Here is a 27,409-nt window from a genome sequence, read left to right on the forward strand (position 1 = left end):
GAAAAAAAAAAAAAAAAAAAAAAAAAAAAAAAAAAAAACATTAACTTGTTAGATGAAGGCAGAGAAAGGGCTCTGGATAGCGAGAGCTCTTTTCTCCCAGTGGCTTTTCCACTTATCACTGTGTGATCCTCTCTGTATCACCAAAGACTCCTTCCAAATTCATTCTTTTACCCCTATCCACTAACAGTCTAACCGCCCACACCCTACTGGAAATTGAACTCTGGACTTTGTGCTTACCAGGCAGGCGTAGCACCTCTGAGCTACATCCCCAGCCCCTGGGCTTAATTCCAAAAGCATCTTTTCCCTCCTGATATTATTCACCTCTCTTTCCCCCATCAGACTGTACCTTTCTCTGGGTCCCCACAACATATAAATCAGATCCCTTTGGAAGTGGTCACCATATTGAGAGTAGAGCCACCTGTTTTTATGTGCATTCCCCTGCAGAAGTGTAAATCCTTGGAGGTCAGAGACTCTGTTTCAACATTTCCTCCCTTCTGACTAGCACAACTCTCATTGTGTGTGCAAACCTTGCTGAATACTGGGGAAAGAATTCAGAATATGGGTACACATACTGCAACACAGGAGCTCAGAAGGGGGGTCCAGCAACCTCGTGTAAACTTTTTCTCCATCTCAATCTGTCCACAGTGACTGATTGGCAAATCATTTGATTGAGAAATATTCCTGAGTCACAAAAGAGAGGGCAAGAAAAGCTCTGGCCTGTCAGCTGTGTTTGTACTGGATATTCATTCGGGGTAACTTGGAAGTGCTGGAAGGGGGTCTTTTTTAGAATGCTCTGGTGTTGCTTTTCTGGTGCCAAGACTTTTAAAAGCCTCAGAAGAAGCCAGGCATGGTGGTGCCTGCCTGTAATCGCAGCACTTGGGAGGCTGAGGCAGGAGGATCACTATGAGTTCGAGACCAGCCTAGGTTACATAGTGAGTTCCAGGTCAGTCTCAACTACATAGTGAGACCCTGTCTCAAAAAAAAAAAAAAAAAAAAAAAGAGAGAGAGAGAGAAACAAACAAAAAAACCAAAAAATAAAATAAAAGTCTCAGAAGAAAATGCTGCAAATTATATTGAAAAGTTAAGTCCTTAAATTGATAGCTTGGAATATAAATATGAAACAATCCCAAAGCGAAGGTTCACCAAGGATGGCTTTATTAGAAAATAATACCTTCTATCGCCTCCAGAACAAGATTGTGCAGATTTAAAACCCACAGGATCACATACCAAAATGTGTGTTGTCCTAAGGACAATAAGGGCAGAGCATCACAGAATCTTCCTTTTGGTTAGGATCACAGAAATAATTTTGTCTCATTTTTATCCCCACAAGGAGCTCTCCTCTGGCATCCCCTCTGAGGCCATCTAATATCTGCCTGAATACCACTAGCCACAACAGGCTCACTCCTGCGCAAAAGCCTGTTTTGGCTTGCGTGCCAGTCCATCCACTGGAAAATCCCCACCCATTTGTCCACACTGTTTTCAGTTTCATCTGTACCTTGGCTCCTGCTCTGCCCTGTGCAGACAAATGCAATAAATGCTAACTTTCTTCGCTCCCAGAACTGGGCCACAGGGACTGCACTCATTTTGTGCATGTTTTCATCCAAACCTGCCAGCCAAGCCTCTTGTTCTCCTGCCTGACAGTCACGGTTGCCTTTAGAATTCCGCCCAACTGACCCAAACTGAGTGCCTTCCCACCACTCTGCTCTCTCTTCTGAAATACCCGTCTTGGAGGGATAGTACCCCCGTATGTGGGGCATTGTACCATAGGACGTGAAGAGGTATCATTTCCCAGGATCAGAACTTCACTTTCTGTTCATTATTCATTTGAAACAGACACTCAGTATTTCATGTGGATGGAGAACTCCAAAACCTTTTCTGTATATGCTTCTGTGAAATCCAATTTTTCCACCCATTGTTTAATAGGTTTATTGTTTTGTTTTGTTTTGTTGAGACAGGGTCTCACTATGTAGTGAGACTGACCTGGAACTCACTATGTAGCCCAAGCTGGTGTCAAACTCACAGTGATCCTCCTGCCTCAGCCTCCTGAGTGCTGGGACTACAGGTGTGCGCCACCACGCCCGGCTAATAGGTTTCTTTTTGTGTAACCTAAGTGTAAATCTTTATGCTTAACCTTTAGATTTTTGTTGGGCTAATGTGGATATCATTGGATCTTCATTATGTTCTCCAGATTATTGGCTTGTTTTTCCATGTGTAGGTATGCTGAGCTGCTGCTACATTGATTCGTCTTCTCATCACACATACTGAACATGTCTGGTGGCAGAGCCCTGTGGTATATCATTAGAAACGTACAGAGGAGTAGGCTTCCCCGAGCTACTGTGAATGGCTGAGTAGATCTTGAGAGCTGGCTAGTTATGAAAATTGCTTTAAAGTGTTAAACAGTAAGTGAATAATAGAACTGCCATAAATCTTACCCTTGTATTTAAAGCTCAAGTGCCTGTAATTATTAGTTAGGCAATAGGAATAAATGAAGTAGCCAAGGGTACATAAGAGGGAATGGTAGGGTTTGTGGTAACATGCACAGTGTACATTGAAATCAAAGGCTTTAAACTTGGTTCCCTCTGTCTCTGTCTCTGTCTCTGTCTCTCTCTGTCTCTGTCTCTGTCTCTCTCTCTCTCTCTCTCTCTCTCTCTTGATGGGGAGATAGAGACTCTACTTCCACTGGGTAGACTCTGCTTCCAAAAGCATGATAGGAGCCCAGCAGGGGACGGGTATATTTCTCCTGTGACTGCTGCAGCCCCTTCTCGTAACACTTTCCTGTATAGTAAGTCACTGCTGACAAACTCTTTGCCTGAACATATTTCCTCTTTGGATAGTTGTTAAGCCTTGGTTCACTAACTCGTGACTTTTTTGCCAGAGCTGACAATATCCATGTTATTTCTGTTTTTATTTCTTTAATGGTTCTCAGAAAGCTCATTTTCCTAGCTGGAGAAATTGGGAGCGTTGCCAGTTGCCTACTACAGAAGATATTGGTGAGATGGGCTCCTGAGAGCAGGCATCCTTTAAAGACATATCATATGTGCTCATTTCCTACTGCTGATGTGAAAAATTACCATAAACTTGGTGGCTTAAAACAACACAGATTTATTACCTAACAGTTTTGGAGGTGAGAAGTCTAAGAGAGGTCTCCAGGGACTAAATTCAAGGTGTTGTGAGGACTGTATCCATCACGGAGAGCCTTGCAGAGAGTGCGTCTTTCATGTGTACATGTGTATGCACGGAAGCACGTAGGTACGTGTGTGTGTGTGTGTGTGTGTGTGTGTGTATTTGGCTTCTATAGGCTACCTGTATGCCTTGTGCATGGCCCCCTCCCCACATCCCTCCAGCATTGGCCTTTTGGTCCCATCTCCTCCTTGAATTCTTACCTCTTCAAAAGCCTTAACTGCATTACATCTGCAAATCTACTTATACCACATAAGGTAACTACTTGTTTGGAAAGGGGTGTTTTGTTTCCTTCCAATGACTAATACAACACTTCTGACGTCAGATTCTGACTTTCTTAAGTCGTACACAACAAAAATTGTTGTGTGTGTGTGTGTATGTGTGTGTGTGTGTGTGTTTTCTCTAAGCACAGAGAGCATGTCACTTCTCATCACTGCTAATGTAGGGAAATCTCTCCCCACTAGCAACCAATCAGTTCTCCACCAGACCACCAGCTGGATGTTCACTAATGTAATTCAGTTCCACTACTGCCTGGAGGCAGCATCAGATCCCACGGGTTACGGATTTGATCCCCCAAGACTGTGCCTGACCTCAGTTGCTCATCACTGGTTCCAGGCTGTGATGTGTGCTTCTTACTGAGCAGCTAGAAATCGGGGTTCCCATACTCTCCCCTTGAGTTCCAGTCATTTGCTAGAGCAGTTTATAGAGTGCAGGAAACCACTTCACTCACATTTATCTATTTGTTATAATGGATGTTACAAAGGATATAGAAGAAAAGCAAGATGGAAGAGATACCCAGGCCAAGGTATGGAAGAAAAGGTGTGGAGCTTCCCTGCGCATTCATCCAAGACCCTGGAGGAAGCTCCACAAGTCCAACTCTCCAGACACTCTCCAAACCCTCACCTGTGGGGGTTTAGGGAGGTTTTGTTACATAGACATGATTGATTACATCATCGGCCATTGGTGATCAACTCAAACTCAGCCCCTCTTCCCTGCCCAGACATTGTGAGGTGTCTATCTGGCCTTGGTCTTTCTAGCAATGGTCCCTACCCCCTAGTACCTAGCAGCCCCGTCACCAGTCTCCTTAGCAGCATGTGACAGATACTCTTATACTGGAGACTCTAAGAGGTTTTGAAGTTGTATGTCAGGAAATGAGAAAAAGACCAATTATATATTTTCAATATCATGGTCCTAGGGATTAGAACATGGATGACTTTGGGGCCATTCTTGTCCCCACACTGCACTCATAACTTCCATTCTCAGGGGCCATGGAAGCCTGGGAGGGAGGTTGGCAGGGAGGACTCATTGAGGGGAGATATTCCTCTAGGGTCAAATGATAGCCTCAGTCTCTCTCCTGTACTGCAACATCAGGCAGAGAGAGAAGATGGAACCCCTCCCTGAGTTCACATTTTCTTTAAAAACTTTTTGTATTAGTCCACGTTTACAGTACATAATATTCACATCCTTTGTGTGGAGTTGGTCCATGTACACAACACATCTAAATTCCTTTTTTCTCCCCCTTTCCTTCTCATCCCTTCCCCTCCATCTCTTGATTCCCTTTCAGTCTGAGAAAGATCTCTCTACCTACTGAGTTCCTGTTTTCTGTATCTTATTTTTCTCTTTATTTGTAATTTGGTTTTCTTTTATAAGAGAAACCATGACATATTTAAGCATGTGTATCTGATTCATTTCATTATAGTCTCAAGATACAACCATTTTCCTACGTGACTGAAGTTTATCTTTTTTATAGCACAGTAATATTCCATTGTTTGTAAAACCACATTTCCTTTATCCTTTCATCTGTTGATGGACATATAGGCTCTTTCCAATATTTGCCTATTATGAATTGTGCTGTTATAAACATGGCTATGCATGTATCACTCTAATGTAATGTGTTTAACTCTGGGGGAAATTTCCACAATTTAGAAGGAGAAAATTCTGTCTTTCCTCCTCCCACGTTCAACTGAGAATTGGTATGGCCTATATTCTGCAAGTGAACGATGCAGTAAATACAAACCTGGAAAGCCAGGTGAGAACTTCATGGCTGCTACTCCCAGGGAGGGACTACAAAGCTTACTTCAAATGAAACCCCTCTCCAGAGCACCTAGTCCCAGTCTATAAGAAGAAACAAAGAAGCCGGGACCGTCAGCTGTTCTCTATGGAAGGACTGGCCCTGTCTTGGGTTTTTCCCCATTAACTTTCAAGGAGTTAGTAGCTGTGTAGGGCTGGGTTCAAGGTTTGTGTAATGACATGTCTGAGGCTTGGTATTACAGATGCTAAATAATTACAACTCTAAATTTTCTCATGTTCATTCACAAAGGTGTGATCTTTCCCAGTACTCCTATCACTCTCAGGGTGCATGAATCACTAATTATTGCCCTACTGCCAGGAGATAAATTTCTATGAACCCAGAGCAAAGAGCGAAGCTTGGAAATCTACTTGTAAAGGGAAGTGTCAGCCTTCCCGCAGCTCAGTCCCCTTCCCAGCTTGGAAATGATGATGGCAAGTACAGTAGGCAGAAGCGCTGCTGGGGGCTTGGTGATCAGTGCAACAGCGGGCAGGAAGCAGTGGAGGGAATAAATTTTGAGAGGGAGCAGTTTGATCTCAGTTCGTCCTCTGACTCTTGAATTCTGAGACCTGATTTGCAGTTTCTTGTCTTGGATAAGAAGAAGCTAGATCAATGCATTTGCATAATTATTATATTATTTTAAATAGATGTATAGGGGATAAATTACACATACATAAGCAATATGCTTATTGTACATGAAATAAACATATATACACTCAAGTAACTACATAAACCATCTGTTTATAGGAACAGACACAACACACATCTTTATTTGAAAGCTTTGGTGATCTGAGACTTAATTATCAAGGATTTTAAGCAAGAATTTTTACAATGCCAGACGTTATAGAAATATTTGTGAAGGTAAGAAAACTTGCTACCTAGTTCCTTTCTAGATGTTATTCTAGATGTCTTGTTATTTTAAGATATTAAATTTCCCTGAAAAGCCTTCATTTTGGCCCTTGTGTATTGGAACACCCAGCGCTCAAGGGTAGACTTGGGGTTATGAAGAATAAAAATGTCCTGGGGTATAAGCACTTGTTGAGAGTATTTCTGTCCTTGTGTAAGATAGAAAGAGCAAAAAGGCATCCTGTGGCCAAGACTAGCTTGGGTTTTTCTGCGGGGGCAACCTCAGATTCCAGCAGCTTGGGGTCTTCCTATACATGAATCACAGAATCACTACCTCTTTTAGAAAAGTCTCAATATCAGAGTTGCTGATAGCATCTTAATTGTTCCTACAGTTTAAAAAAAAAAAAACTAGGGAGAAAATTGCTGTCTTGTTAGCTGTTTATTGCCTCTGTCTACACTGTATGTGGAATTGTCCCTATGCCATAATTCTCTTCCCCCATTACCAAATCTTTGATAAACTTAATAGAAAACCAGCAGCAGGGGATGCTTGAAATGATATCTAAATTAATTGAGAAGGTTTCCAATGAAGTGCTTGGAAACTATCTGTATATATTTATAAAATTATAGGTCATTGACTCGCTTTCCAACTTTTGTAGGGTTTTGCACATCTAAGTCGCTCAAGTCAAAAGAACCAATAAAGACACAATTGAACTTAATATATTATGTCAAGATTTACAGTAACAAATTATTGTTTTTAGCTATGAAGATATCATTAAGCATATGCCAAGCAATCAGCACATGACTGTAATAGGTTCATGAAGGAAGGGCTTTTTTCTAATCGTATTCAGTGGTGTTTTTCCCAAGACAGCAGCAGCTTTTATAAAATGATGGTTATATCTCCTCATTATAGAATCTAATCTCCCCAAAAGACACTCAGCAGCTGCAAAATGCTAGCATCTTTTAGTTGTAAATTGTTTTTTATTATTTATCCCTATTTAACTAAAGAAGAAAAGACCATCAGATGATTTAACAAGACAAGAATTTAGTGGTTTTAACATTTGACAGCACCCAATTGTTAGCCCGTGCATTGATCTCTTTAGATCTGGGCTTAATAATAATTGATGTTTTTTGTTTGGTTGGTTTGCTGTGGGTTTTTTCCTTTCTTTCTTGCCTTCACTGTATAAATGTGGCAGGAGTTTTGTAGAAAGCAATTCTGCACGATCAGCTGTATTATATTTCTCTTTAGCATGGAATTTGGGGTTATGCAAACTCATAGAATTTAAGAAATCGCAGAATAAGATTTTAAAAAACACTATTGTCCTGTTGAAGGTCAAATCTTGACAGTGGGTAATGTGAAGAACAGCCTTTGTTACCACAAAGTGATATAGAAAACCAGAAGCCAGGAACCTCTTTTTGAGTGATGGGTATTATGATTTACTGGAGCACATCCCATGGCAAATGATGCTCCTCTATGGGATACAATTTTAGGATCTTAAGAAAGTGATCATGCTCTGTTTGAGACTGCTCTTTAGAATTTAAAAATAAAATGGTACTAATGAGTTTTTGCACCACTCCATTGGTAGAACTCTCAGGGGACAACCAACCAATTTAAATAAATAAGGCCCCATAGCCCTACGGGAGCTTATAGAGGTGAGACATCCATTTTAATGGCCGCTCAGTTTGAGTAGAGGAAATTTCACTCATAACACACCTTGAAGGGCACTGCAGCAATGTGATTTTGTGGTAATATCTCCTTTGTTTCCATTTTAAGGCAAATGCCTGCTTTCCTTTACAGGACTTGGCATATTTTCCTGGAGAGGTTTAAACAGTTTCTACACCATTGATACTGCACACCTCTCTAGAATGGTGGGTCACTCAGAACAAATTAAGCGACTTTTTTCATTCCATAGACTAGTTCCTTTTCACCTGTTCTGTTCAGACTAAAGTTGTTTATTCATGGACATTTCCTCTCCAAGCTTTGGCTTTTCAACTTTATAGATAGAAGTGCTCTTCCAGTTTTGTGATAAAATAACCCAACTGCAACAAAATTCAAATAAGTTTAAAAAAATTATTGAGTGTTACATAAATAGCTGCTTCCCTACCATGATAACAACTGGGAATATTGTACTGTTTTGAATCTACATTTCTACTTATTCAATAATTGTACCCTTAATACTGTTTACCATTTCATTTGTATTATTTATATATCAACCAAAGAGTATGAACACTAAAAAATAATTTCACATCACCTATCTCCCATTTCTTTTTATTTTAAAAGCCCTGAAGATATACTTCTCCTATAAATAATAATAAAAGGCACTGTATTAATATTTCAGCAACGATCCCCATCTGCTCATACACATTCGCAAATGCATGTTCTCTAATATATACACACACCCCTCCCTATGAATTAACTGTGCCTGGGGCTTGCGAGAAAATCAGGTCAAACTAAAGAAGAAATCAGAGAACAGGACCAAAATTAATTTACCACTATGTACCACATGTGAATATGAGCTTGCAGGGGGAAAATGGCTTATTTTCTGGCCCATTCCCATCCCTGCATATGGTGAAAGATGTTGATTCTGAAGTATCTCTAGTATCTCTTGCCTGGACAAAGAATAAAGTTCAACTCTCTCAGCTTAGATTTTGCTAAATTTCCCAAAGTCCAGTAAAGGAGAGATGCCTGCCTTGTTGAGTTTATTCCGAAACAGCTTAAAAGGCCTTTTTGCACCTCTCTTCCTGGAAGGCATTGTTTTGGTAAAGTTATGAGTTGTCTACCAATTTGAGAGCAGTTCTCTAGGCAACAATAAGTGTCATTTTCAAATATTTAGAATGATTTTCAGTCCAGCTTTGTCTTTCATATTGTGTGTTGTCTTTCATATTGTGCTTTCATATTGTGTTAAAGCAAGCATAGAGCATGCAAGTGGAAATATGGTAAAAATGCTGCCTCTCTAACCATATTTATTGATGAATTATTTTTGGCTCCTTTCTGTCACACCCACGTGAATCCATCAGCAAAACATATTGACTTTTTCTTCAAAATGTATCCAGATTCTAATCCTTGTCACTTCTGTCTCCACCACCACCACCCTTCTCTGAGCCCCGATCATCTCTGACATGGATTATTGCAGCCACATGGTAAGGAGCCTCTGAACTTCAACCCTTGCCTTCCTCTGGTCTGTTCTCGACATGGCAACCAAAATGAAATCACCAACCATACGTAAGATCATGTCACTTTTCCTTTGGGACCCTCTAGCACGTTCCAGCCCTCCCAGGGTTACAGCCCTAGCCTGCACACTGGCCCCCACTCCCATCTTTCATTCCACTTTGCTTGACTTCCCTAGAATACGCCAAGCATGAAGCCAGCTCCAGTCCTGTGCTATTCTTTGAGTCTAGAATGTGCTTCTTCCTGAGATCAGGGTTCCTGCCCTCACTGCCAGGGCATCCCTGTCCAAATGTTATCTTCACTGAGAGGTCGGCTCTGAAGACCTCACTGTAATATCCACCTTGGGACCTCTGCTCTGGATTCTCTGCTCCATTTACCTTTATCTACTTTCCCCTAAAGCCCATATTTATACCCAGACAAATAGTTATGCCTTTTTCTCTATGTCTGTAAATATGTAGTCTGTTTTTTTTTTTTTGTATTTTTTGCTATTATTTGTTTGTTAGTTTTCTTTTTTCCTGTCCAAAACATAATCTCCAAGCATAAAAGAATTTTGGTTTTTACTTCATATCCCTCCCTAATTGATACAATAGAGATCGTCATGTATTGGACACTCAAAGAATGTGTGGAAAGGTAGGAGAGAAGGGAGAAGAGGGGGAGGAAAGACAGAGTAAGAAAGAAGAAAGAAGAAAGAGTCAAAAGAGTTCAGGAATCTTTTTCTGATGGCCTAATAGAAATTCCCTAATAGTCCTTTTTATTTTTCACATAATCGGTTATTCTGCTGGAAATTCCCCACCAGTCCTGTGTCTTCCATGCTCTCATACTGTGCAGAAATTGTTTTGGCTTAACTATATATGTCCCAACTCCTTTCTTAAATAAGCAATGTGACTAGTTTCCTGGGATCATTTCTAAAAAGGTACTGGGACTAGGGAGTTTACCATTCCAGTTTCTGCCTGGCATTGTCTAGTTTCTCCCTCCCACTCCCACTTTTCCCAATTAGCCAAAGAATTACATCCTTACCTCCCAGAGGAGCATTAATTACTGTTTGAACCATGTTTTGAGATTCACAGATGAAAGCAGTCATAAAAGAAAAAAGTGTTATTACGTTGGGAATGGTTATAGGCTCTCATTTAGCTCTGGAAACCAATCGAGTGGGACTGTCGAATTATGAAACTAAGGTTGGCCAAATATTACAGTTGTTATAATTAATTTCAGCTTAAGCCACAACACAGTGACATGTTTCCCTTAAATGAAGTTAAGTCCTCTAAGGATGCATGAGTCTACATGGGTCTCAGTTTTCAACTAGGAACTAAAATTGTTTCAGGTTTGCAAAAGATGGAAAGGCAAATACATCTCTGACCTGAGGTGCACCAGGAAGAATACCTTGGCAGGTTACTTCCTTTTGAGATATCCTCTAGATGACATTCTATCTCCTTCACCCCACAAATAGTGCCCAAAGTATTCACCAAATTATGGAGATCTAGAGCTAAAACTCCTCTAGGCTGCAAATCCCTTTCTGTCATTGAATGGCAAAACACTTTGTCTGTGGCTCTGCTGATCAGGGCTGCTTGGAACTACTAATGTTAGAAAGCTCTTTGCCTATTTGTCCATTTTGTCAAGAAATATTTATTAATCACTTTCTGTGCACACTTTGGGGGTGCTTTGGAAGATAGAAAGATTAAAAACAACAAAGATATACACTCAGCCACTGCCTAGAGCAGTTCTCCAGCCTAGAAGAGAGCCTGAAATACTTAAATGTAGTAGTTATTCAGTAAGTGTGTGTAGAGAAAATGAATTAAAGGGTAAATTACACTCTAGGAAGAAGGATAGAGCATACGGCTTAGGAACCGTAATATCAGGTAGAATGCACATAAAGGCAGGGCATGGATAAATACAATAGGTTTGGAGCTGAACACGATACCTGCATAGCTCTTATTGGTCGTCGTGCTGACCCCTGAACCAATTTGTAAAAGTCCATGCTTTCTTCCTTGGTTCATGGCTCGCTTATCTGAGAACTTCTACAACTTTCTTTTCCTCTTTCGCAAGTTTCAGAGCTGTTTGCCCTTTGATCATATTTCTAGTGTCCACATCCATCTTAGTCCCCCACCCCCACCCCAGGCAACTCAGCATCTCAGCCAGGCTCTAAAGATATCGGACTGGAATGGAGTGAACCAGCCATTCCTGATATGCTCCTCCCAGCATGCCTTGCACTGAGAATCTCTTTCCTGTGGCGCACGTACGCTTTTGTTCTGTCTGAAGCTGCCGGAACTACTTGATCGTGGGATTTTTCTTGCATAAGTGGACTGTTCACATGCTGAAAAACTCCAGTATTTCAAAGAACATAATTTGAAAAATAAGAGTTTAATGTTATATGTATATTGGGGCTTTTGGTGCAGGGAATTGTTTTACATTATGTATTAGAATTGTAGAATGGTAGTCCGCTCTTATAATCTGCAGTAAAACCACGCTTTCTTCTTCCTGATTTGAGCTTTGGGTTTTCTGCTTTTCCCCCGGCTTGCAGGAGAGTGTTATTTAGTGTACAGAGCCTTGGGCTTGGGTCATTGACTTGCTCTGTGATCTGAAAAAAAGAAAAGCCATATTCCTTTTCTGAACCACTTTTGTCATTAGCAAAGTGAAAGTGTTTGGTCAGATATGTTACCTTTGTTCATTCTAAAGCTAGTTCTCAGTAGAGTTTATCCATATCTTTCACTTTACATAGATCATTCCACGACCTTCGGTAATCTTTGCGAGAGATCAAGTGATAGAAAAGCGTTCTAAGTAGAAATGTAGCAAAGGGGACAGGCAGCATGTCAACCTTAGCCCCAACTTCTAAGCCTTACATAACAGAACTACAATCGTGAAACGTGTGACCTACTAGCTATATTGTCTTTGTTCTGCATCTGTACAATGTGGCATGTTGCATAAGACAAGGAAACGCTTGAGCATTTTTGCATGTGTTAACTGATGCTGACCCTCCAGTCATATCACTTCTGCTGAAGTGGGGTTTGCCAGTTGACCACACAAACCCACTTCCTCATGACTGCAGTGGCAAATCATTGCATCCCCTAACATGCAGATTTCTCACTCACCTTGGGTCTTCCAGCATTTCAACCCCAGTTGATAGTTGCCTCTTGTTTGGCAGCTAGGATTACTTGAAAACAGTGTCAAAACATATCCTTTCCTTTTCACAGCCCCGGCAATCACTCGGTGGCTGTGCCTGTTGCAATCTTATTCCCTCCCTACTTTCTCTGCTCCTTCATTCCCTCCCCTAATCCAACCCACTTCCCACAGGATAGGCAAATGCATCTCAAGGTCAGGGGTAGGGAAGGGGTCTCAAAGTTCCCAAGTGCTTACGGGTGTTTCAGGACCGTGAAGAGCAGTGCTGAGTGTGGAGACCAGAGAGAAATCCATTTTACTCAGCTTTCCTCCTCAGTTTTGAGGCCTGGTTTGGAACCCCAGAGGTGGTAGAGATGACAAAAACTCTACAGAGAAGATTTGCAGTGAGAACTGTTCTCCGCAGAGCTTAGGAGCCAAGCATTGCATCGTCACATTCAAAGGACAGATTGCATCTGGACTCTGATGCCTGTCCTAATGTCAGCCGGCTTGGCATTTACCTTTTTTCTAAGGCTGACCTCTGAAGATAGGGGCAGGCTCCCAGGGCATTGTTCTAACCATGCAAATGCTGTGGCCATTGTTTCTGCATGGGAGAGCTGCCGGGTCCCTTCCAGTCCAGCACTGTAATTTTATCAACTCTGGCTCAGAGAAACCTATATTTATAATGCTAATTAGGGGGGCACACATTTAATTTGAGTGGAAGACTGTATCTCGCTGAGCCTGATAGCACAGGGCTCAAGCAACAGCAGTCAGAAGCAAAGCAGGCCTTTCTCCCTTCTCCAAGTATTTGAAACAGGGCTTGCTCTTGCCAAACAATTTCTCTGTCGGATTAAAAAGAGAGAGAGAGGGAGAGTGCTGAATATGCTCGAGCTCAGAAAACTTTGCGTTTATCTCCTGCCTGCATAATATATTTCTCTGTGCACTGAGAAAACATGGCTCTTTATGTTATCTAATTGTTTCCTGACACATTTAGCAACATTTCACACTCTTTAAAGTGACATTAACATTGCTGACAGTGGAGGTACTTTCATTAGATGGGCTTTGAATTGTAGCCAGGAAGCACTGCAGGTCTTCAAACAGGCTTGTAAAAGGCAAGGCAGGCATTATTTATGAAAATAGGGACTTGGCCAACAGTGCCCAGTGGGTGTATATTAATTCCGCTGACTGATCGATTTTGTGTGTGTGTGTGTGTGTGTGTGCACGCGTGCACGCGCATCTGTATACATGTGTGTGTACAGACTGATACATATACACACAAAAAAATCAACTTCCTATGAGCTGAACTAAAATATCTTTACAGTCCACAAATCTCTAGGCTGCATGGGCATTGTGAAAAATCTCCAGAACATCTCACTGTTCACATCTTTTCAACACACCAGAGCAAATTGCTATTTTAGATACAAATCAGTTACTTCAGTTATTTCATACCCAGTCCAGAGGCTGAGGAATCACATGGTTGTGCATGCAACTGACATGATTGTCTTGCACCCATTGTGGAAGAAGTTCTCCTCCTTTTCCCTTAATGATTCCTCTTGCCCCTGAGGTTGTTTTACCATGTCTCCAGCTGATGGAATTGATGCAGAATTTTCTCTGGCTAGCATTCTGCATTAGCCTCAGAGAAAAGTGCCCACCAGCCCCTGGCTGTGGAGAGGAATCTCCAAGTTCATTTTGATCTTCATGAAAAAATAAGCCAGACTCAGAGAAATTGGGGAAAGGATAAGTCAAGTTGTAAATTTCTCCTAGGACACAACCTCCTGTGTAAGCTTGCCCAATAGTTGATCTCCACACTTATGATGCACACAGAATAACATTTAGAGTCCAGAAATCTAAAGCCAAAGAAGAGAACTCACTACAGATTGTCTTCACACTGCTTTCCTATCTGCTCAACCTTCCTGCCTTTAACCAAATGGAATTACTCTTCTCTGTTTGCATTTCTAGCATTGCAGTGACTCTGTGACTATTTATTGCCTAATCAAAAAGATATGAATTAGTATCTTGGTTTTGTCCATTACTTTATGAGTCTGATCTCTGTAAGCCTATCTTTACTCTTGTGTAACGTAGGGATGATAATAGTACCTGCCAGGTAGTATTGATGGCAGGATTATATAAACTCCCAACCATGAAATGAGGTAAGCATATACTTATTACATAATGAATATTCAAGAATTTTTAGTGAATATTAGTCCTTTTCACTGTAGTATGGGCTCCATTATGTCTGAGAATTTTGAAAGTCTCTCTATATCTTTAAAAGGTATTTTGCAGCCTTTTTATTGGTCATCAGTGGGTAGACTCTCAAGTCATCTAATCTTTAGTGTTTTATTAGGAACTATTATAAGACTAGGCAGGCAACCCATGTGTGCAGCAAAGAGATTAAATAGTTCATGTGTCTGTTTCCTAGAGCTTGTGTTTTATCTTTGCTGTCCCTAAAGCACATAGCAAAACACTGACTTACAGTTGAGAACTGTTTGCTATCTGCAGACAAAGCCTCGGAAAAGGAATGCTTCCAATAATTGGAATGAAAGCCATTACCATTTGTAGAGCACTTTAACATTTGCAATGTACTTTCATATATGTTATTATTTAATTCTCAGAAGATCCTGAATGAAGAGTGGGATTCCTACCACTTACCCTTTTATGCATAACAATGAAACTTGCCATTTACTTCAGAAAGTTTATATAAATGTCTTTCATCCCTGCATCAACTCACAAAATATGTTTACACACAGTTTGTTTATCACATAGCTAAACACACGAGTTAGGTGACTCGAGCAAAGTCAGCCAGTAAAGCAGAACCACGATACAAATTTTAGTTTGATCCCCAATCACATTATCATAGTAAGTGGTACTTTGTCTTCTCAAAGATTAAATTCCATGGTTATTTCCTATTCAACGTAATAAGAGCTCTGGAGCCAAATGTGCAAGTTCAAGGTATTCCTCTATCCCATTCTTTCTTCTGTGCACTTTAGTTTCCTCATCTTTAAAATGGGATATTTCCTACCCCTGTGATAGTAGGACAATATATGAAAAGGGCTTTGAAATAATGCCTCATATATCACGAGACATTAATCTTAGCAACCAGCAATAGCATTGTTTCCATATGCCAAGAACTGCAGGAAGTGGACATAAAAATCAGTAAGTCAAGTTCTTTTGAATCAAGGAAAATATATTTTGCAAATGAGACCTCCAAACATTAAGCTTCATCGTGGGCATAGAGTTTCTTTAAATCTTTCGCTGGAAGTTTTCCTTGAGCTAACCGTTTTGGACAGTAACAGGATAATCCAAATCTTAGGAGGGCCAGGATGGAGAGCAGAATAGTTTTGTCCTGTGATGCAACACGGAAACAATTCAGTAAGTGACTGCATTGCCCACACAACTTGTCATTTTCATCTCGCATTGTGAATCAAATGGTTCCCTGGGGCAGGAAGCTTTCTTAGTTACACATCTAACACTGGGGTTAGTTTCTGAAGTCTGAAGATGAGCCCCCCATAAAAATGTGGTCATACCACTACTGTTGAAAAATCACTTATAAAAATGCTACTTAGGAATTGAGCATATTCTTTCTTTATAAACCTTAAGAGTTTTTCCACCAAGGTCGTGGCAGTCCACTAACCTTCACTGCACATGAACTGCGGTAGTGACTTAATATTCTAAGCCACTTGATTTTTTAAAAATGCATTTAAAAATCAGAATCAACTGTTTTCAGCAAGATACTCACACATTAGAAGTGCCTAAAATCTAACATGAACAGCCACAGGATCCAACAGTGAAGTCAATACCACGACTGTTGGTATAAATCCAATAAATTGTTTTTAGAGTAAGCTGTTATAATCAGCCAATCCCAGTGGTGTTTATTGTGTATAGGCTGTGTGTTAGGACACAAAGATATATCATCTACAGCCTCTACCCAAGGGCCCTCATGGTCTCATGAATGAGCCACACAGTCAGATAGACATACTACAAGAGCAGCAACAGAAGGGTGAGCTGGAAACCAGTGGGGGATATGATTAGAAAAGACATAAAGAAGATGGTTCATGAGCAGAGAAATTAAGAAGCTTTTCACAAGGAAGTTGAGAGCACCCAAGAAGGACACACCTTTTATGAATAGGAAGGGATGTAAGACAGAAAAACTATGTATTCCATAGTACAGTCGCTCTGTTGTGGTTACAATATAGATGATGAAGAAGTCTGGCAAGAGATAATTACTATGCAAAAATTAGAACTATTCCACATAAGCAGTGGGGCATCTTGGAAGAGTTGAGAGAAGGAGCGAGCTGTGAGCAAATGTATGCACTCACAAATATGTTAGCTCTTGTACAGAGAAAAATACAGAAAGGAAGGATACCAGTAACTGTAGTATATTACACAGCTTTCCACCCCTATTTCAGACATCTGAGATGATCAACTTATAAAGGGGAAAGGTACATTCTGGCTCACAGTTTCAGAGGTGTCAGTCAATCGTTAATCGGCCCCCTTGATTGAGGGCTGTGGTCAGACAATGGGCCTGCATGTGACTGAGCAAAGGCACTCACCTCACTGACGGGAAGCAAACGAGAAATAATAGGAAACCAGAGTCTCACAGTTGGCCCCTAAAGACATCAAATTATTCCCTCCTCCCACTGCCACCCAACACCAACCTAGGACCAACTCTTTGATATATGGGCTTTGAGGGAGACACTTAAGATCCAAAGTGTAGCAGCCTATAGTAAAAACTGTGCTATCCAACATGGTAGTCACTAGTCCCGTGTGCTATTTAAGTTTAAGTCTCTTAAAGGTCAATAAAATTAAAAACTTATACTTCCATTACATTAGCCACATGTCAATAGCCACTTATTCATTACCACAGAAGGATCTGGAGAGCACTGTTTATACAACTACATAAATACTACCAAAATAACCAAAGTATCACCTAAGGGACCTGGAAATTATCATTAATTAGGGTGCATATGTCAAGCAAGTAGAATTTCTGGACAGTAGGAGTTTGAGCAGCCATTGCTTGATGGTAGGCAGCTGTGTCACTGCAGGGAAGGTAGATTTATGTCCTCCCAAAAGGAACCTGCAGATTCACTTCAGTTTATTCCATGAGTATGAAAGGACTGGAATTAGGAAATTATAAAATCAGGACTATTTCAAAAATATGTTCTCTATCCATAGTGTGAACCACATTTGACGCCTTCCAGAGAGCAATGCTGCCAGGAAGATGTGCAATATAAACATGAAAGTTATTGGTGAGCTAAGTAATGGCAACCAAATGCGCAGAACCAAACTGTGAAACAGTTCAGCTTGAGCTTCTGCATCGGGCCCTTTAAGTGGACCAAGTCCAACCACATGCCACCCTCCCAATAAATTATGTATAACAGCTCTTGTGCAATCAGAATAGTTTTGCCAAGGCCATCTGAAAACGATTTGTTTTCAAGAAAATGCTTAACTGGGCTTTACTGAGTTCACTGAAGTGTGAGCGAACAGGGCAGTCAGGCCTTCTGATTTAAAAATAAAAACTTTACATGAGATGACTTGGAGTAGAGCAAACTCAAATAGGCTGATATTGTCTCTTTGGGAAGACATAGAGGTCATGATGAAAATTCTCAGATGAGGTTAAACAGCCTAAAATTGTGTGGGAACAGTGTCCCTTGACAGCCTCTGTAAAGGCTGCCGACTCTCTCTACAACCAGGGCTTTCCCCACACTGGAGAAAGGCATACTGTAACTTCCCCCAGTGACTCATTAAGCTAGCTTTGGGCAAATGTTGCCTTTCTTTGAATTAACTTCTTCAATTGTAATGTAAGTTTATTTGTTTGACATTTTCTTGGGTAGAGGGAAAGAATTAATTATAAGTTGAGTTTTCCCTTCTTTCTACCCAATTCTTTCAAATTGAGAAAAACAGCTACTTAAAGTATTCTTATTTAAGCCAGCACACATGTTAACCCAGGATTTCTGAATCTTGGCTCTCTTGACATGTGAGGCACTACTGCTACATGAATTTCAGAAGTGTAAAACCTCCCTGACTACCCACCCGGCCACTGTCAGAAGCAAAGTATCTCCAGACGTTGCCAAATTTCCCATACGGAGCAAAAGTGGTGCCCCAGTTGAGAATCACCGATCAACAATAAGGTTAGCATTGAATATTATCAGCCTGCTATCAGAAAGTTATATAGATAGGAAAATTTATATAAGTATTTAATATAAATATAAGAAATTAAATACATACTTATATCTATATTTTAATGGTAAGGTGCTATTTTGGGGGGGTTATTTTGCATTCTACAGTTATGATGAGAATTACTGTCTTTGTTCTTTTTAAAAAAAAACTTTAAGGTGTAGGCAAGACAGTGAATACCCCCAAATCAGGGTGGTTATGTAAAGCTTCATTGCCCGATAGAAGGCAGACGCTCTCTGAGTTTTCTCCCCAGGGCTGAGATAAAAACAGGTGAGCATGCACACTCGATTTGGTAATAAGTGGACTGCCATCTGTCTGTACCTCTTCCTAACTCTTCAATATGTGCTATATTCTTAAGAATAGTCTTGGTACTTCCTACCATCAGTGGTTTCTCTGGGACCCCACATTCAATTTCTCTATATTTAATAGGGTGGTGGTCAATATAAAGGACATGCACATTTTATTCTGGAGGCAGAACTCTGCAACCAATTCCAGTTCTTGTACTAAATAACAGTGCATCATTGGCCAGGTCATTTTCCCTTGTGGGCTGGGTGATCCATTTTAGGCAGAATGATTTTGCTTCTAAGTGTCAAAGAGCATCTCAAGCAGATTTAAAAATTTACAAAACAGGATCAGATGGAGAACAGTTCAATTCATGTACTGAAGAGTTCAGGCCCTTCTGTGCTTCATGCCTGGGTTAAGGCAGGTGTTCACTCAGTTGTCAGAAACACCTCTCCCCAGATCTCATGTCTCTGCGTTCTTCTATGATGACTCCATGATAAGGTGGGATGTCCCCTTGACTCACAAGATAGCTGCCCTTGTTCCAGCCCACAGTCCCCCAGAGTCAGCCCCAAGGAAAAGCACAGAAGCTTTCCTACCTCTGGCACAGCCATGCATACGTGCTAGGCTGGAACCAGTATTGGTCAAGTCTCATTGTCTCCCTCTGGGCTCCTTGCACCTACCCTGTGTCACACACAGTTCCCTAGCCTTACTTGTATTATCTCTAATCTTTATAACAACACACAGTGGACATTAATGTCATTAAAGAGGTGAACAGAGTTGCCCAAACTCACAAGTAAGAGTGTAAGAGACAATACTCAGGACCTTCCTGTCTCCACAGTCTTACCCTCTCCATTCCTCCCTTGGGCTCTGGAGAATAAATAAATTTGGGTGGGCCAAGAATGCAGAAATAGATTACACAGACCAAAGATAGAAGTACAGCCAGCATGAAGACAGAAATAAATATCTGCAAAAGACTATTAGGTGATGACATCCACTGGAGACTCCAATTTCATTTGGGGCAGAATAGAAAAAAAGAATAGATTGGGTTGGTCTCCCAAAACCACCTAGAAGGTGAACTTGAATGTAACACAACTCTAGGTCTAGAAATAGCTCATTGTAGTTTGTGGCAATATACAAAGCTGACTTAATATCTTGGTCCTGACCCTTGGGTGTGTCATTAATGCTCTGAGTCTCCATACTTGTTCAATATCTGACAATGTTGAGTGTTGCAGGGGTATATCTGAAATAACTGAGCCTGGAGTTCAACAAATAAAACAGGCTGAACAGAGGTATTGTGACTTTGTCCACTTGCCCAGTGGTGGTGAATATGGTCAGCAGGAGTTGACGGAATCCAGCTAGGGTCTCTGAGAAGCTCTTGTGTCCTCTGCAGTGGTGGCTATGGCTGCCCAGCTTCTGTGTACTTTTGAAAACTGTCCTATGAGGACATAGAATTCCTTGTCACACAGCCCTCTGCAATTTCCAAGTGCGGAAGTAGGCAGAACCTGAAAAATCACACATACTTCCTGAAGAATATTGTAATGGCAAGTAGAAATATTTTTTTAAAAAAGAATGCACATACGAGGAGGATGATATTAAAATTATTTCATGTACATAAAGATAATGTATATGTTTCTCCCTTTTCAACTTTTTTTAAAATAGAGGTTTTATAAGCCTCGAACATTTGAAGAAAAAGCAGGTAATGTAATCAAGCATCTGAATTAATGGCAGGATCTGGGAGCTGTCATTAGCACTCTTATTCAAAGCTTCAAGCCAACTGTTTTGCCTAGGTTGGTAAAGTCTTTTTACAGTAATACAAAAGCTGTTATGTCCTTGAACTTATGAGGCCACAGAGTATTTTTTCAGTTTTTGACTCAAGAATGTCTCTCTTCCCTTACGAATCATTTACTCTGAGTAAGCAGTCACTGTGGCTATTTCCAGGAGGAACCTTGTTCCTGCCTATGGTTAATGACCTCCTCTGGGATGATCTCCATGGTACATTCCGAAGAGGACCAGTAAGTTTGTAATTCACATCATGTTCTCTTTTCAGCAATCACTCTTGTCTAACATGGGAAATAAGTCAGATGATGTAGGTTCAAGCCCCGGCCCTACTGCCTGCTGACAAGTCAGTGTTTGCAAAGCTCATCCAAGTCCCTGTTTCCTTCCCCAAAATAGAGAGGAAATTAGTACGTGCTTAGTTTGTAGGAAATGTATGAGTATTACAAAAGAAAAATACATATGAAATATTTCAGTTCTTAGTACAGAGAAAGATCACACACTGCATCTATGATTATGAGATCATTGAGCTTATATTCTGGATGCAGTTATTTCTGATATTATTTTGTTTTGTTTTATTATCTTCTCTGCATGTGTCTGTGTTCCACCAATATGCAGACAGCCAATCACTATATAAATGAATTATGTGTGTGGCCTGCACAAAACACTTTAGTATCTGCTTGCCATTAATCCTTTGAATGAAAAAGAACCAGTTGTTTTAAGTAAAGTTGGGGGATTGATGTGCCACCTGCACTCTCTCGTAAATTAGCGAATATGTTTAAAGAGATTGGACAGAGCAGCAATCTGTTAGTATTTACTGTTTGCGGGGATGGAGAGGAGACCGTAGCCTTTTGATCTTGTTAAACAAAGTTTGGATCCAAATCAAGTAATGCGCTATTGAGTGGGGCTATCAGGGAGACAGCAGGAGCCAGAGCCATGGGACCTCGACCACATAGGCATGATGAAGTTCTCAGGAGTCCCCAAAAGGGAGATGGACTGAGGACTGCAGCGTGAATGGTAAATAAGCCCTGTGTACCTGCTGCCTCTCCCCTCTCTGTGTCATGGGTTTTCTGACTGGTGATGTTAGTGTTTGCGCCACGTGACCCTCACAATGGCCACTCCCAGTCTGTCAGAGTTAGCGTGGAACTGCTCTGCTCCACTGCTCTGTCCGCCATGGGTCCCAGCAAGTCAGAATTTTGTTTTCCACTTGGGGATCGAACTCAGAGCATTCACGCTGAGATATGTTGCCAGCCCTTTTTCATTTTTATTTTGAGACAGGATCTCACTAGATCACTGCACTGCCTGGGCGGACCTCAAAGTTGTGATCCTCCTGCTTCTGCCCCTTAGAGTGCGGGGATTACAGGCATGTGTGACTGTGCCTTGTGAGCACTTTTTTATTCTAGTACTGGAAGATGAAACCCAGGCATGCGCTATTACTGAATTATACCCTCAGCCCTTTGATACCTTTCGTATTAGAGACAAGGTCTCACTAAGATGCTCCAGTAGGACTCAACCTTACAGTCAATCTGTCTACCTCTACCTTAGTGCTAGGATTATAGGTGTGCACCACCGTGCATAGCCCAGAACATTTTTAAGAGTTAAACTTAATACAAAAACTTATCCATTTGGAAATAGATAAATAAGCAAAATTTGAAGTAAAATCTCCATGTTTAAGGTCACAGGGAAGCCAATCACATGGGTAACTAGTACGATTTTGATTTCTATGGGGATCTTGGAAAACACATATACATACCATGTGAATTTAATGAGTGACATATTGCTGCTTTTGTGTGTTTTCTTTTACTTTCTACCAGCTCACTTCAACCTAGTTTTCTGTGTATTTGCTGGAGATTCTACCCATTTTAAGTGGAACTTCCAAAATAATTGGGGGATCAGGAGGTTTCAGTATTTCATAAAGTGGGAAGCAGATTAATGCACATTCCCTGGGTACCTGCCCATCCCACACTAAGTATTGCTGTAAGAAAACGTGGCCCATAAAGTGAGCCTGCTTAAGTTCCAGCTTGCTCTCCTGTACTTTGGAACCTGTCTGTATCTACCCAGATGGTCTCTGTCGGTTGAAATAGTCATGGGGGAAAATGTAACATAAGTGAACAAAATTAGCAAATGACACAGCAAACAGAGAATGGCATACCATTTGACTGGGGGCAGTTCTAGGGATTGAGAAATTTCCCAAGTGATGGTAGCTACCAAAAAGCAGAGTTGAAAGAGCCACCAAAGCATAGAATTACAAGGGACAGGGAAGTAAGAGGAATCAGACAATTCTGTGACGTGTATTCTCAATACACTGAAGCAACCACAGTGCTTTCATTGTGTTATGACTGCTCTTCTTTTGTCTGTATTTGTATAAATTAAAAAGTGCTTCTGTCTGTACTATATGAAATGAATTCATGCTGAACGAAATTTCAAAAAGTTCATGTGAAGAGTGATTTCACAGCAACTATAGTATCAGGCTCCTGGAAAATTGCGCTTGAACTTCAGTTCCACCTCAGTCACTCAAAGGAATTTAAAAATTGGCTTCCAGCCATTCTTGTTCTTCAACATGCAGCTTCAGATATGCCTCAAGAGTACAAACTGTAAAGCCTACTGATTGTGACTTAAAATCTGGGCCTGCCAGAGCCTCACTGCTAAGTGGATGTCAACACTGACTTCACAGAGTTTGGTCAGGACCCCTCTGCCTTCAGTAGCCCCAAAGAAGGACAAGGCTAACAGTGCTATAAAGTAGCTACTTTGAACTTCGTGACAAATTATAAGAAAAACTTTGAGCTCTGTCAGATGATGGCTGCTGCAAATGGTTATTCAAAGAAATATTTCTTCCTTGAAACCCCAAGAATGCTTTGGGATTGAAATGTGGGAACCTAGAATTGTGACTTTCTTTCTATAAATCTCTCTCCTTTTATGTCACTTTCTTCCTTTTTTGTCATCATGCTACTTGAATACATACCACATGAAGAGAATAGCGGGTGACTTTTAGAACAGACCAGCCAAGATTTGATTCCTGGTCCTTGGCACTTAAGCAGCTGTAAAATTTGACCTCTTTATACCTCAGTTTTCTTATCTATGAAATAGGGAAATGCTTTTATTTCACCTTATTGGAATATGTAATAATTATAACTTCATAGGATTGCTTTCAGCATTAAGTCAAATAATACATGTAAAAAGACTAGTATAGTGAGTGGCAGATAGTTATTGTACAATAAACATTAGCAATTAAAAACAAATACTAGTTGTAATTGTTAGAAGGTCTGTGGAAGAAGGTATTGAATGTCAGCATGGATTCTGATGAAAGTCTGGTGTGTTCTGACTGCCTTTGCCAGAGTACCTGGTAAGAACATCATGCCTTCTATTGCTCCCTAACAACTATGAATGAATTGTGTTTTTCCAATCAAATTCCATTTATACATTGATCTATTTCAGAGTTGATTCCACTATACTGCAGTTGTGTTACTGGTCAGGAGGCCCTACGCTTTAAGGGAATTTTGTCACTTACATCTACCACACCTTAACTCTACTACTCTTTTCTTCAAAATGAGTAACAGGCTAGTGATCTGAGGCTTCTGTACCACTGTTTGTTCTGTTTCTCTGCCTAAAAGTCACTTTCTTCTTTAGATTTTCTCAGGCATTGCCTTTTTCAAGAATCTGTGACTCTACTTAACCGAGCTGGACCACTTGTCCTTTTTCTCTGTCCCTACAGTGCCATGCTATTATATGACACTGTCCTGTTCTTTACCACGTAGTAAATAAGTGACTTATTTACCTGTCTTTCTCCCACCAAACTGTGAGCTCTCTAAGGGCAAGGATGGTAGATCTTATTTTCAATCCTCAGCATGTAACAAAGCACACATATGTTTTATTGAACCCAAATCATTCATCTATAGCATTTGCTTTTTTCCAGTTTTTATTTTTATTAGTGCACGATTATGGTACATGATCACATTTCTCCTTGGAATTATTTAATGGGCTGAATAATAAATCAGGATGTATAATTGTAAAATCAACAATGCACATTTGACACCCACTTGAGTGTCTGAAAATGTTTCCACATATGTAGTTTCTTTAAAACAGGAAAGCATATTTCTTCAAGCTCAGAGACTTCTTTTCTAAGTTCAAGTTTTCTTTCCCAACATTCTGCACTTCCCTCTACACCTCTGGCTTTCAGAAACATCCCATGGACTCTGCTCTTGGCTCATTTTCCTGAGCTTCCCAAATGAGCAAACCAGCAGTCAAAGAACCCAAGATGTAAGGGTGAAGGAGGGGAAGGGACACATGCTGATTATTATCACTCAGCAATTTTAGTGCCAGGAGCTCCCTACTCCATGAAAAAGAAGTTGCAATGGGTTTTTCATGTGGGAGCAGAACTTCTCAACCCAAGGGCACCTGTGAACCACTGCTCGCTTTCTGCCGGGCTAGTTGCTTCTCTTCATGGCATTGTGTGGCTGTACTTCCTTCCATGGGATTCTCCCATGGTATCCACAAAGCACACGATGAAGACTGTGGGAACAGTGGCCATCTCTTTAGCAGGCAAATATGTCCCCTTTCCACCTTTGCTCCATTTCTACCCCAAACAAATGAAGTTGGCTTTAGTTTACTCTTTGTCCATTCAAACAAATGGACTATTCTTAAAGCATGTGCTGTGTTTCAGAAAGACATTGGAGATGCAGGACTGAATAATGTAGACCATAAGGGCTATGAAGAAATTTAAACCAGGAGGCTACAGCAGATAGGTCAGCTCAGCAACTTTCACAAAGGCAAACTTGGAGGGCTAGAAAAGAACAATCAGACCTGTGAATATTGGCCAGAAAGCAGGGGCAGGGAAAATGATTCCACACAGACGGAATGGGAAGTGAAAAGACTCTGAAGGTGGAACAGCTTGACTTGTTCAAGCAACAGAAATAAAGAGGGCCCCACTGGCTAGAAAACAAAAGGCCAAGCTCCAAATGATAAGGGTCACTATTAGGGGTGAGGAGGGAGAAGCAGTGATGGGCCAGATCAAGGAAGACATGTAGGTCATCATAAGGAGCGTAAAATGGATTTCTACTTGCAATTGGAAGCCAATGGAAGGTGGCAAGAGTGGTCACCACTGGATTTTCCTGTATAAAGTATCATTCTGACTATTGAAGAGGGAAAATGTGGACAATGAAGAACAGATGAGCAACATAACTGGAGTGGAAGGAGGGAGTCAGCAAGGAGATGAATCAAAGAGAGATGAGGGGAATTTATATTAAGACTGTAGCAGAGGAGGTAGAGAGGACTGGCTGGTTTCATTTCAGCTGTTATGTCCTTTTTGGAAATATGCAGCTCAACCATTTAGAGCAGCAGTGGCAAACCTGTGGTATGCATGCTGCAGCGGGCATGCACAGCCCTCTCTGTCCACACGTTAGCTGAGTCACCCCAGAAGTCGAGCATTGGATAACAGTTGTTTTGTCTAAACTAAAACCTCAGTATTTAAATATAGTATTAATTGTAGTATTGATACTTTGCAAGTAAGTAGGTTATGCATTGCAGTTTGGGCACTTGGTTTCTAGAAGGTTCGCCATCACTGGCCTAGAGTATGAATTGGGAGTTTTGGAGACACATCAGACCACTGTATAAACACACTCAAGCGCACACGCACGCGTGCACATGCACACATGCATTGAAACATGCACATTGGTGCACTTCACTTTATTTTACAATTTAAGATTTGTATATTGAATCGATTTCTATGTGACTTTCTTGGGATGCTCTCATGGCACTCATTGCTGACCTTTGACCCCTCTGTCCTCTTTCCCAGGTCGTCCCATTCCACCTACATCCTCGTCTAGCCTTCTCCCATCTGCTCAACTGCCTAGCTCCCATAATCCTCCACCAGTTAGCTGCCAGATGCCATTGCTAGACAGCAACACCTCCCATCAAATCATGGACACCAACCCTGATGAGGAATTCTCCCCCAATTCATACCTGCTCAGAGCATGCTCAGGGCCCCAGCAAGCCTCCAGCAGTGGTAAGGAAATTCTGTGGTGTCTGAACGTGTGCTGTTTCGTGTGTGACAGTCTTGATTCTCCAGCAAAATGACAATGAAACAAGGGCTGGGGAGAAGGTGGTGTGGGAAGCATCAGAGTGAAATGCATTTGTCATTGTGCGATGTGGTACTTCCCAGTTACATTTGTTGAAGGTCCCAGTTACTGAAGAGGTTTCACTTGTCATAATAGGCTTTGGGCCTCTTTCACTGTGAGGAATTTGCCCACGGCTTCATGTGAGAGCATGCTGGTCTCAAAGGGGAAGTACAGAGAGACCCTGGAATAGTGAGTTTTGCATTACTCTGATTCTGGCCATACTGGGTGACCCTAGATGCTTTCATATGCCCAATTTGTGTGCATCTCAGATCTCTCTCTCTCTCTTTTTTTTTTTTTTTTTTTTTTTTTTTTTTTTTTTTTTTTTTTTTTTTTGTTTTTTGTCTTTTTTTTTTTTTTTGTTTTTTGTCTTTTTTTTTTTTTTTGTTTTTTGTCTTTTTTTTTTTTTTTGTTTTTTGTCTTTTTTTTTTTTTTTGTTTTTTGTCTTTTTTTTTTTTTTTGTTTTTTGTCTTTTTTTTTTTTTTTGTTTTTTGTCTTTTTTTTTTTTTTTGTTTTTTGTCTTTTTTTTTTTTTTTGTTTTTTGTCTTTTTTTTTTTTTTTGTTTTTTGTCTTTTTTTTTTTTTTTGTTTTTTGTCTTTTTTTTTTTTTTTGTTTTTTGTCTTTTTTTTTTTTTTTGTTTTTTGTCTTTTTTTTTTTTTTTGTTTTTTGTCTTTTTTTTTTTTTTTGTTTTTTGTCTTTTTTTTTTTTTTTGTTTTTTGT

General features: G+C 40.5%; 1 protein-coding gene across 10 annotated transcripts in view; it reads left to right on the forward strand.

Annotated features, from left to right (window-relative positions):
- Tenm2 (teneurin transmembrane protein 2) overlaps positions 1 to 27,409 on the forward strand; it is a 1,175,298-nt gene that overhangs the window by 807,575 nt on the left and 340,314 nt on the right. For 8 of the 10 annotated variants that reach the window (XM_010622224.2, XM_010622227.2, XM_033761618.1 and 5 more), the window contains one exon: positions 26,371 to 26,580. The exons of the other annotated variants lie outside the window; for them this stretch is intronic. In XM_010622224.2, the coding sequence (XP_010620526.1) occupies positions 26,371 to 26,580 (210 nt within the window). The remainder of the gene's footprint in view (positions 1 to 26,370; positions 26,581 to 27,409) is intronic. 10 annotated transcript variants of the gene reach the window in all.

Source organism: Fukomys damarensis, unplaced genomic scaffold (genome assembly GCF_012274545.1).
Source record: "Fukomys damarensis isolate Sample0158 unplaced genomic scaffold, DMR_v1.0_HiC HiC_scaffold_9, whole genome shotgun sequence".
NCBI classification, from domain to species: domain Eukaryota; kingdom Metazoa; phylum Chordata; class Mammalia; order Rodentia; family Bathyergidae; genus Fukomys; species Fukomys damarensis.